Here is a 12,839-nt window from a genome sequence, read left to right as displayed (position 1 = left end):
TGAAAATATCATTGATTGTTTAATTTTTTATCATCTATGCATGATTAACAATATATATATTGTTTCACATGTCAAATTACATATTCATAGTAATAAATAACATTAAGAATAATTTATCTAAAATAATATGTATTATATTTAATCGGGTCTAGGTCAGATTCAGATTCAAAGGTTAATTCGATTAACATTAAGCGTCGAGTTAACTTCATATCTAAAACCAGATCCAAGATTAAAAATGACTCGATCAACATTTATGGTCAGGTAAGGAACAAGCCTTACCCATGTTCACCCCTAATTGTGGGATGAGGATCTGCTGTCCCCAACCATGTCCCCAACCATGTCCCCAACTACATCCCTGACCAATCACAATGAAGCAAAATTGCTAAAGTTATGAATATTTAAAATTTTTTAACTGACATGCTATAATAGGATTGGTATGAGACAGAGTTTGGGACATCAGATCCTTATCCTAATTGTGTAACTAATATTTTTTTTGGGCCCAATACGTGGTGCCAAATGGGCCGAACAGGGATGTCACAAAGTTGCATAGATGAAGCCTTGCGAAGAGAGAAAACAGTGATTTCATTTTACGGCTGAAGGGATCGGAGGAGCCAGAAGCACCGCCACCTTGACCTGCGGCCCCACCACCTTCGCGCGGCGTCGAATAGAGACAAACAGAGATATCGCCGTACATAGGTAAAGGCTAAGTTCAATTAGGAATTTTAACACGAATGACGGATCCAACCACTAAACAACATCACAGCGTTTCTGTGTTTATGTTTTGCTTTTAATTTGGATCCACTTTGGATCTGTACAATTCACGCATTTCCTATAACACTCTTTTAACTTTTTTTTCCTTTACAATTTAACTATACTTTTCCCTTTTTTAAAAAAAGATAACTAAAATGAAATAATCGGAAAAGCACAATTTTCAGCTCTAACTATTTTTTAAGGATAAGAGCATTTATTTCTTGTTTATACTCCTCCTTAGTGTCTGTTTCTGAAGTGAGAAGACTTGAGAGTTATGAAATACTTTTTTGGGATGGCTCCAAAGCCTTCTATTTTCTTTATTTTCCATTCAAAACTCAACTTGCAAATAGACCTTAATGTCCTTGACAATGTCCTTTTATTTATTGGTAATGATAGTTTTGTTTCTCACCGTGACAGGGATAAAAATGTAATTTTATATTAGATGCCATAATCACCCACATCAAACCGTTAAAGAACATTGTTGTCACCTGAACTGCTTTTGAGATTAACGATTTTTGAATGCTTAATTGCAGTGCTAGTTTTGAGATTCAATATGAACAATTTTTGTAGGGTTAGAATTAGAAGAAGAACTAGAGCTTGGAGTATAAGAAAGCAGAAATAAAAAGTAGAAACCTTAGATGGAAAATGTTTCACATATGATTCACGTGATTAGGAAATGATATTTTTCGAAACTTAGATTTAATCTTAAGAGTTTGATCGATTTAAAAGTTAAAAGAGTTAATTAAATGTGTACAAAGAAGGTTATGTGTTTGGAATAAATGCATTAATGTGAAAGTTGAGCATGTGTGGAGAAGACATGTTGAAACCTTAGCAAGGAGAGTTGATCGGATGGAGGGTCGCTCAATAGTTAGAGGTAGGGGGAGTCTGGCAAAATCTATCGGTGAAACCATTAATGAGTTAGCTGTTTATCAGTTGATATCATGATTCATGATCGTACAATAGGACGTCATTTGATCTACATACATGCTATTGCCACATTAAAATTCCTTCTTCTGTGTTTAGTTCTATAATCAACATATTGCAAAACAGAGTGATGATTGTTTATAGCTATACTTTTTTAACAAATGAAGATGATTGAAAACAAGTGGGAAAATGTATTCTGGCTCTATCATGTATCTTGTGATCTTCTTTGCTTTGTATTTTATAATTGTAGTTGCTGCTATATTGTTATTCTACGTTTGCACTTTGGATCATCTTTGTATTTTCCGAATACGCAGTTTCTGCAATAAAATATCTGATACTTGAGGAGAAACTGCCGTACTTGGGTCAGCTTAAACGTCCATTTATTGGTATCAGCGATTGAAGTTTTCTGTTTGTTAGGGAAGTTAATGACTTTGCTCGATCTGTATCTTAGAAAACTCAAATTCTTCACAATTTTAAATTACCTCAATTTTCTTTTCTACAAACAAATTGGTTTGAGCATTTTATGTTTGACACCTAAACCGTAATGACCCATGAAACATAAATGTACGTTTTGGTGCCATGCAGAGAGATAGAGTTAAGAAGCCACCTAGGCCACCTATCATTAAGGTGTATGAGAGACGTCCACGTGGCGCAAGAGGGAATGCCACGTGTGGCAGTGGCATTGTCACTGAAGCTAAAACTGCTACTGTGGCAGAAACAGTTATACCAGTAGAAATCTATAAATAGAAGAAGGGAGTGAGTAGAAGTTAGCTTTTGGGAATTATCTTGAGTGGGATTGATTCATGAGAATCAATTAGGGTTCTTCTCTCATTGTAATCCATCTATTCCCAAATTGAACAAAGTGCATTTAGTATTCGAAATTCAATTGATTCCGGATCGATTTCATTCTTCTTCTTGTTCTTATTTTTCTGCTTGATTACCAGTGGTAACACTAGTATCATTCTTCTTCTAAAATGGAAGAAAGTGATCCAAGACTTGGCCGAGAATCCAGAGTCACATCCGGGGTTCAGATTTCAGTCGGGAAGGCTTTTTTACAAGGGCAGATTGTTGTTGTCCAAGGGGCCCAATAAGTTGCCTCTGAGCTTAGCAGAATGCCATGATAGTGTATCTGGGGGGCATTCTGGATTTTTTCGCACATACAAACGGGTTTCTAGTTTCTTCCATTGGGAGGGCATGCGAGGTTATGTGAAGCAATATGTCGAGACTTGTGATGTATGCCAGCGACATAAATATTCCACTCTAGCACCAAGGGGTATCTTGCAACCGTTACTGATTCCAACTCAGATTTGGCAGGATATCTCTATGGATTTTATTTCAGGGTTACCGAAGTCCGGTGGGAAGGATACTATTTTTGTAGTGGTCGACCGATTGACGAAGTTTGCCCATTTTTTTCATTGGGTCATCCATTCACTGCTAAAGATGTGGCAGCCCTATTTGTGAAAGAGATAGTAAGATTGCACGGGTTCCCCTCTTCCATAGTTTCAGATCGGGATCCGATTTTTTTAAGTCAATTTTGGCAGGAGCTTTTTCGTTTATCTGGAACTAAGTTGAAGTATAGTATAGCCTACCATCCTCAAACGGATGGCCAAACAGAGGTGGTTAATTGCAGTTTGGAGACCTATCTCCGATGCTTTGTTGGCCCTAAGCCGAAGAGATGGGTTGATTGGCTTTCTTGGCAGAATTTTGGTTCAACACCAATTATAACGTTTTGGCGGGAATGACGCATTTTAAGGCTCTCTATGGAAGGGACCCCCCCACCTTGATTAAGGGATGTACTTTTACTTCCAAAGTAGAGGAGGTGAATCAACTTCTCATATCTCGAGATATAGTTATTCAAGAATTGCGGCAGAATTTGTTGAGAGCACAAGAATTGATGAAGGTCCAAGCAAATAAGCATAGGCGTCTGGTGGAGTTTGATGTAGCGGAGTGGGTGTTCCTGAAACTCTAGCCGTATAAGCTGAAATCTTTAGCTTCACGTCCTTCCGCTAAGTTGTCAGAGAAGTTTTATGGCCAATACAGAACTTTAGAGAGGATTGGTTCCGTCGCATACAGATTGGAGTTGCCAGAGCATGTTAAGGTTCATCCGGTCTTTCATGTTTCATCGTTAAAGAAGGCGTTGAAACCGATTCAGTAAGCTCAAACATTGCCGATAATGCTGTCAGAAGAGTTCGAGTTAAAGGTGCAACCAGCGAAAATTCTGCATTATAGGGTGGATACTGGCGATAATAAGGAGGTGCTGGTACAGTGGGATAACTTATCGGAGTGCGAGAATTCTTGGGAGTCCGTAGTGCAGCTTCGGGTAGCTTTTTCTCAATTTCCCCTTGGGGACACAGTGGATCTTCTGGGGGGAGTATTAATAGAGTTAAGAAGCCACCTAGGCCACCTATCATTAAGGTGTATGAGAGACGTCCACGTGGTGCAAGAGGGAATGCCACACGTGGCGGTGGCATTGTCACTGAAGCTGAAACTACCACTGTGGCAGAAACAGTTACACCACCAGAAATCTATAAATAAAAGAAGTGAGTGAGTAGAAGTTAGCTTTTGGGAATTATCTTGAGTGGGATTGATTCATGGGAATCAATTAGGGTTCTTCTCTCATTGTAATCCATCTATTCCCAAATTGAATAAAGTGCATTTAATATTCGGAATTCAATTGATTTCGGATCGATTTCATTCTTCTTCTCGTTCTTATTTTTCTGCTTGATTACTGGTGGTAATACAGAGACATTCCAAAAATGACATGACAATGAAACTCATTCTACACGAGTTCGCTAGTGTTTGCTTTATATTTTTTCTAGACATGGATATGGGTTAGGCACGCTGGGTATGTCCCATTAAGCATTTTGAAATGAAAATATAACTACATCCAAGCCCAATTACTCATTTTTTATTATTTCATTGTTTTTAACTTGAGGGCAAAGGTGCAGACCAAATCACCCAGTTACCAATACCATTTACCAATTAACATACCATTCCCCAGCCAGATACTTTTCAGAGTACTACACCATCTCCCATATACGCATATATCTCCCTCTAGTTAGTTTTGTTGCAAATTTCAATAGAAATGATCCTCCATGTTTTTGTGTCTGTGCTGCATCTGTCATACAATTTTTAGATTTTGGTGTGTTCCCTTTGCACGATGTGTTTTCTCTTGTTGTATGTGCATTTTATTAAACATAACCGAGTTGATGATATTAGAAGTAACTGCATGGCACACATAGATTAGTTCTTTCCCTCCGTTTTTAAGGAATTTCTCCTTTTATACTTTGTTTCTGTGCTCATGTTATATATATTTTTTATATTCTGCATAAGCAAATGTATAGCTAGAAGCCTGAGTTAGTTAGCCGAGCTCTGTGATTATCATTTATCATGGTTTGTGGTTTTAAAGGACAATATTTGTTCAGACAGATATTCAAACGAATTGGGTTCATGTTAATCTGTGATATCAATCAAGTAGTTTGGGGATAATCGGTATTTCCAGAAGTTTATGTTTTTACCATTTTTAGCTTATGATATACTACATGATAAGAACTAAATAATATATTTCTGCATGCAAAGTTAACTTAATTTGTGCATATTATTTTATTTCCTTGAGGGACTGTTAAAGGTTATTATCCCTTTTTCTGTTAATGGTATATGTAAACCTATACTAGAAATTCGGTTATAAAACATATTTACCTTGTCCTAATTCTAGTAGTGTAATATATATGATAATGATTCAATGTTTGTGACCTTGTACAGGTTTTGGAAGTTCAAAAAAACAATTTCGATCAGGGTCCAAGTTCACATTCTCTCATTTTTTTGTAGATTTTTCTTTCCTTTCCATGGCATACCCCTTCTCAGATTTTAAGTACTCAGATGGCCTCACTGTGGTGGGCATCTCCTTCTGCACTGCTATTGTCTGTGAAGCCATCTCATGGGTTCTTATCTACCGCACCAATTCTTACAAGAACCTCCGATCCTCCATTGACAAAGCTTCCAAGAAGCTTGAGACCATGAAGACGGACAGTACCAAAATCAACATCAAGAAATCCAAGACCAAAAAAATTGACCGTGTTGAGACAAGCCTCAAAGAATCAAGTCGTGACTTGTCTCTCTTCAAGTTCAAGTCTGGTGGTGTGGTGGCTCTAGTTCTCTTTGTAGTTTTTGGGTTGCTGAATTCGCTATTTGAAGGCAAGGTAGTTGCTAAATTGCCTTTCCAGCCTTTTGGTCTTGTTATGAAGATGAGTCATCGAGGGTTGCAGGGTAACGACCCCACCGATTGTTCCATGGCATTTCTATACTTCTTATGTTCCATTAGCATCCGAACAAATTTGCAGAAGTTTTTGGGTTTTGCGCCGCCAAGGGGTGCAGGTGCCGGCCTCTTTCCCATGCCAGACCCAAAGACCAGTTGATTGGGTTTAGAAATACATAACTGTAGAAATTTACGTTTTGATTTGGTTCTCTAGGGAAGGCAGCATGATGTTATTTGTTTTATAACTGATACTGAATTTAGTCAACTTCAGTTTTACAGACATAATCTGGTTCTTTGAAGTTTTGATTTACGTGCAATAAATCCCCCTTTATGTTTTTGGCTATGAGTGTATAATCTTATATATTATCTTCCTCTCGAACTTCTATAAATCTTTTAGCACTCTGTACTTTACTACCACATGACCTAGGGTAGATTTAATGAAGATAGTGATAATGAAATTTTATTAGTTCTATGACAGTTACAAACTCTGATGATATAAATATTAAACAGACGTTATATCGTAAACATGATTGCAAATCTTCATTATGTCACTTTCCTAGGAGATCACTCATCCATGGATGCAAGCGTTCATTTTGTCACTTTCTGAGAAGATGACCCATTTGATTAAATCTATCTTTTTAACATAAATATGATTTCAATAACAAAACATCAAACAGGCAAAAATAATGAGTAAACTTGTGAACATCATTTGTAGAATACCCCTAGTCCTGAAACATCTCCTGATTGGCACAAATAGGGCATGATCCTTCCTTTCTCAAGTACTTTGTCTCAACCAACAAGAACAGTCATATCTAGAATAATCCTAAATCAACACAAATAAATATATGGTGTAGAAGTTATTGATCAATGACTTAGAGTTGTGTTGTATCCTGATTTGAAAGTGATTTTGCCATAGACCTCCCCAAGGTTAACACAAACTATTCATGAATTTGTGCACTCAAAGCCAAGAATATGAAGCTCACACAAATTAAGTTGTATGAACATCTCTCAAGATAGCGTCTACAAATTAAATTGTATGAACATCTCAAAGGAACTCTAGAACATTTCTTTTATCACTTGTATTGTTTACCTTTTCCACCGCATATGTTCTCTATTGTCAAATGTAAACACCCATTTTTATCCAGCTTATAATATGTTTTTCAAAATAATGACAAATAAATAGTATAAATATTTTTGGATATTTTTTATTGAATAATAACATTTTTTTAGGTATCTCAAAATACCCACATCACCCATCAATTTCTCAGCCGCCTTTTACTCACTCATGGATCCCTAACCATCCCACTCTCAAAGGAACCCCACTCTCCACTCTCACAACTTCCATACATCCCACTCTCCTATCACCACTCCAACAAGAAACCACCCCACATTTTCCCCGTAAAACCCACAACAACCCCAAGATATTCTTCTTCCATGGTTACATAAGAAGATAATAAAAAGACATCATCTTCCCTCATCAACATTGACCTTTTTTCCATAAAAAAACACTCAATCTTAAAAACATTTTCTTTCTTCATCTTACTTCAACAAACTACTAACACTCATCACATAATTCATAAACGAGTCATTACCAACAATGATGTAAATCAAAACCAAAGCCAAAAGTCACGCACACACCAAAAGCTTCAACCTTTTTACTCAAACTTCAATTCTTCTCATCCATCTCCCTTGTGAAACAATATATAATAGCAATAGAATTGAGTTCACTGATTTGGATGTTGGGTGACTATGAAGAGAACTCCTTATTACTTCATAATCTCAAGTCGTTTTGAATATGAGAACGAGATGCATTGTCGAGTGGATATGGACCGACGAAATCAAAACGCTGGTGGAGTGCAAGGCTTTGCCGGAGGCGAAGGTGAAGGTGCGATGCAACCAGGTGAGGGCGATTCTGGTGAAGGAGTAAGGCGTTCAACCATGAAGTTTCCTTATGAGATCTTCCTTTCTCTTCGAAATCACACCGCAATGGCCACTTCCTCCGCCACCGTCTCAATCAAAAAGCCCGTCACTCAAGTCATTTTCTACATGGACGGTCTCTTGCTCGACACTGAGAATTTCTATACACAAGTTCGGGAAATTATACTTGCTAGATACAATAAAACCTTTGATTGGAACCTCAAGGCTAAGATGATGGGAATGAAAGCAATAGAAGTTGCTAGGGTTTTTGTTGAAGATATTGGAAGTAGTGACTCTCTTAGTGTTGAGTAGTTTCTAGTAGAAAGAGAAGAAATATGCAGGATTTGTTCCCATCAAATGACCATGCCAGGTATGTATGTATGTATATATATATATATACGGAATAATAAATATTGAACACTGCTTATGTAATTATAATAAAGATTAGAGAATCCTATGGAAACTGGAACTGACTTTGAAATACCAGATTATATTAAACTACCACAAGAATGACGGCCTTTAAATTGATACTAGTACCTGATACAGCATAGCATATGGGGTATTCACATTGAAACCTTTTACTTCTATTTTTTGGAATAAATGCAAGAATCTCCTTCCTAAGGTTCATAAGTAGAATCTGCATAAAAAAAGAAAGTACCTATTAATGATACTATTGTATTTGTTGTTACCATAGTTTGCAACATTTATAAATGACGAAATAATACTTACTGGTTGAGTCACGACTATGTCGCTCTCTTTAAAACGTTTCGTGCACTGCCCAAAATGTGCAAATAGACTATCAACCACGTCGTTCCTAAGATAAAATAGCTCAGATATCTGTTATCGAATTCTTACTGCACTATAAGGATTGATCTCGAATACTCCACCATAATATGGCTACCAATGCCAATTCTCAAAATTCCCACAATATGACTAACAATGTCAATTCTCAAAATTCCCACAATATGGCTATCCGTGCCAACTCTTTTCCCACAATACTAACTACCAGTATTAGTTCTCGAAATGCCCAGAATATGGCTACATGTGCCAATTCTTTTCCCTCAATACTGACTATCAGTGTTAGTTCTTGAAATTCCTACAATTTGGTTGTCTATGCCAATTTCTTTCCCTCAATACTGACTACCAGTGTTAGTTCTTGAAATTCCCACAATTTGGTTGTCTATGCCAATTTCTTTCCCTCAATATTGACTATCAGTGTCAGTTCTCGAAATTCCCACAATTTGGCTGTTTGTGCCAATTCTTAATGTCACGGAAAGAAATGGGGAGAAGTTTGCCGGAAATGCATTGGCGGAAAATATGAGGGAGAAATAAAAAATTGAATGAAAGCGCATTCAACTTGGGGCAATCAAAATATGAAGACAAGAAACTTCTATTTATAATATGAGATTTTTCCATGTTCTTGGTCTCTCCAATGTGGGACTTGGGAGTTGTTTTCTTTCAAAACTCTTCTATGTGGGACTTGGAAGTTTTTTAGATTTCACATCCACAACCAAGTTCCAACTATCCTCCACTTGAAATTAAAAAAATGATTTCCAAGAATATTTGCGGTCTCCATAAGATTGTGCATAAACATTATATATTTATTCAGTTAAGGCATGTATTAATCAAACATATGTGAGATACACTTAGGATAAGATCAAGATTTTCATACAAACACAATCCATAATCCATTGACATAATTAAACGTAGTTCAACAAGATATGAAATATCAAATTTTGCAGCAAATACATAACAAGAGTTTCATCAAAACATAGTGCAAGTACAAACAGAGAATACAATGTCCACTATGCGGTTAGGAAAGATCAATTTCACCAATTGATGGAAAAAGGGCAGGAATTTTGAGATTAGGGTTTGAAAAAACCTTTCTCCAACGAGGCAGAATCTGATATAGTTACCACCGTTAATCGATTAAGGCACCTATTAATCAATAAAGATGCAATAAAGTCTTAATTTTTTGAAAAAATTGAGCCTATGTAATCTATTAAAGAGGGACATAATCGATAAGTGTTAGAAAACAAAAATGATTAAGCAACTAGAACTCGGCATAATCACAGATTTGAGTACATTCTTGAGAATGACATGACATGCTAAGACACTTAACTTAAGAATCTATTCTAGACAGAATTGAACACTTCTAGCACAAAAACACAGAATCATGGATACAATTTATAAGCACAAAGGAATCATGCATTCAATAAATATTATATAGATATGCATATTTATCATGCAAATGCACACAATACCATCAACCAAACTAGTTGAGATATTGTTCATCAAGATTTCCAAGTTCTCTTCTCAAAACAAAGAAAGTATCCCATAGAAGGGGTTTGGTGAAAATATCCGCTAGTTGTTTAGTGGTTTCACCAATTTCAAGTACACAATCACCTTTTCGAACATGATCGCGTAAGAAATAATGCCTTATTTCTATATGTGGTTCTAGAATACAAAATGGGGATCTTGGATAGGTTTATAGAACTTGTATTATCACATTTAATTAGTATCTTTTCTAGCTTGAGACCGAAATCCATAAGTTGTTGCTTCATCCAAAGGATTTGAGCGCAACACACACCAGTGATAATGTACTCCGCTTCGGCGGTGGATAAAGCGACACAAGCTTGCTTTTTGCTATGCCATGAAACTAAGGAGCTGCTAAAAGGTGGCAAGTTCCACTAATGCTTTTACGATCCAATTTACACCCAGCGAAATCTGAAACGGAATATCCTACCAATGATAGTGAGGCATCCCTAGGATACCATAATCCCATATTTTGGGTTCCCTTAAGATATCTCATGATTTGTTTAACAGAACTAAAATGCGATTCTTTAGACATAAATTGATATCTCGCACACATGCAAACACAAAACATTATATCAGGGCGGCTCGCAGTTAAGTATAGTAATGAGCCTATCATGCCACAATATTGAGTTACCTATACCATTTTTCCTTTTTCATCTTTGTCTAAGTAACATGAGGATGCCATCAGTGCAGATGCTTTTTTGCACTTTTCCATCTCAAACTTACGAAGTAACTCTTTGCAATATTTCGACTGGTGGACAAATATTCCCTTTTCATTTGCTTAATTTGTAATCCGAGGAAGAAAGTAAGCTCCCCCATCATTGACATTTCAAACTCACCCTGCATCAAATCAAAAAACTCCTTGCACAGGAGGTCATTAGTAGCTCCAAAGATAATGTCATCAACATATATTTGCACTCATAAAACATGATTATCTGATTTTTGGATAAAGAGAGTTGTATTGACTTTGCCCCTAACCAACCCCTTTTCTAAAGAAGAGTAGTCAATCTATCATACCAAGCTCGAGGAGCTTGTTTCAGGCCATAAAGTGCCTTTTTGAGTTTATAGACATGGTTCGGGAATATATAGTTTTCAAAACCAGACAGTTGCTCAACATACACCTCGTCTTGAATGAATCCATGCAAGAAGGCGCTCTTGACATCCATTTGGAACAATTTAAAGTTCATGATGATGCAAATTCCAATAGCATCCTAATGGCATCTAACCTCGCAACAGGGGCGTAAGTCTCATTGTAATCGATACCTTCCTCTTGGTTGTATCCCTTGGCCACTAGGTGTGCTTTGTTTCGTATTATTAAGCCAGATTCATCAAGTTTGTTTCTAAAGACCCATTTGGTGCCAATTATTGGATGATCTTTTGGTTTGGGGACCAAGTCCAACACATTATTTCGTTCAAACTAGTTTATCTCTTCTTGCATAACTATACCTTAGTGCTCATCCTCTATGGCCTCATCTATGGTCTTAGGCTCTATTTGTGATACAAAAGTATAATAATTGTGCAAAGAATTACGGGTTACCACCCCGTAGAAATATCACCTATCACTTTATCAAGTGGATGGTCTTTCTTGGTTTTCCACACCCTCAACAAGTCCCGATGTTCCTTATTGACTTCTTGATCATCATGAGCCTCTTTGTCCTTTTCAAGTCCTTAGTATATGCTTCTTCCAAAGTGAACGTGGATCAACTCTTCTACATGTACTTATCCATTTCGAATTTTGTTTGGTGAGCATTTTTTCAGTTGCTCATTTAATTTACTTTATACTTGAGTGATAGATGAAGAACCTTTAATTGATCACTCATCATATGCCTCGAACATCCAATATCCAGATATCAGTTTTGTCCTTGTGTTTGAAGGCATACCTGCAAAACAATTTACTTGGCTTGTTTTGGCACCCAAGTGATACTGAGTCCCTTCTTGTTAGTAACTGAAGTATCTAGACTTTTCTGCACCCATACATATTTTCCACTTAGCACACCATATTTTCGAATATAGCAAGATATAGATGTATGACCATGTGTACCATAATAAAAGCAAGTAGGCATGTTATGATTAAATCTAGTATGTGTGTATGCTAATTGTTTTCTATATGGTTTTCGCCTATTCTTAAGTTTGTAGCCTTGACCTCCATGATTACCTACGTTTCTAGTTGCAACAAGTAAATTGTTTAGATTTTGACTACTATAAGTGAACTTTGCCAATTTATCTTTCAAGTTAGTAATTTCAACATTCAAAACATCACATTGGTCACATGTAGGAGTCTCAATTAACTTAGTAGAGCAAGTACATGAGGCACAAGAGTAAATAAGGTCTAGAGTCTCATTTTCTAATTTAAGTTCATTTAATTCTTCTTGCATTTTAGCAATTTTCTTTTAATGGATCATGATGACTCTTTTCCTATCTATATTAATCTTAGCTAACGTCGTTAACTCCTCATGCAATTAAAAAAAAACATTATATAATTCATCATAGGGAGGGAAATCATCGGAAGAAGATGAAGTGTTAGAATATACCTCATTCGTATCATCCTGATCGTTCGAGCTGTAAGCTTCTTGCGTTTTTACCATTAAGCATAGTTTCGTAGACTCCTCTTTGTCGGATGTGCTTGATGTTGATTCCTATTTAGGATCATCCCAAACAATATAAGCCTTCTTTGGTT

General features: G+C 36.6%; 2 protein-coding genes across 3 annotated transcripts; both read left to right on the top strand.

The window, feature by feature from the left end:
• LOC109335397 (calcium load-activated calcium channel-like) lies at positions 495-6,232 on the top strand. 2 transcript variants are annotated; one of them, XM_019571536.1, is made up of 2 exons: positions 495-696; positions 5,437-6,232. In XM_019571536.1, the coding sequence occupies exon 2, from the start codon at positions 5,520-5,522 to the stop codon at positions 6,087-6,089; it is 570 nt and encodes a 189-aa protein (XP_019427081.1). In that variant the 5' UTR covers positions 495-696; positions 5,437-5,519; the 3' UTR covers positions 6,090-6,232. The 2 variants fall into 2 exon arrangements, with proteins under 2 accessions (XP_019427081.1, XP_019427086.1); XM_019571541.1 differs by having other exon boundaries at positions 508-696; positions 5,503-6,232.
• LOC109328953 ((DL)-glycerol-3-phosphatase 2-like) lies at positions 7,483-8,166 on the top strand. Its single transcript, XM_019562607.1, has one exon. It carries the CDS (start codon positions 7,679-7,681, stop codon positions 8,156-8,158), a length of 480 nt encoding a protein of 159 aa, XP_019418152.1. The 5' UTR covers positions 7,483-7,678; the 3' UTR covers positions 8,159-8,166.

The sequence above is a fragment of the Lupinus angustifolius genome, chromosome LG02, assembly GCF_001865875.1.
Source record: "Lupinus angustifolius cultivar Tanjil chromosome LG02, LupAngTanjil_v1.0, whole genome shotgun sequence".
NCBI classification, from domain to species: Eukaryota; Viridiplantae; Streptophyta; class Magnoliopsida; order Fabales; family Fabaceae; genus Lupinus; species Lupinus angustifolius.
Note: the sequence above shows the minus strand (reverse complement) of the source record. Positions and strands in the feature narration are given on the sequence as shown.

What these genes read in the sequence shown, in the direction of transcription:
- LOC109335397 (XM_019571536.1), top strand. Translation starts at nt 5,520, where the DNA reads ATGGCATACCCCTTCTCAGATTTTAAGTACTCAGATGGCCTCACTGTG.
- LOC109328953 (XM_019562607.1), top strand. Translation starts at nt 7,679, where the DNA reads ATGAAGAGAACTCCTTATTACTTCATAATCTCAAGTCGTTTTGAATAT.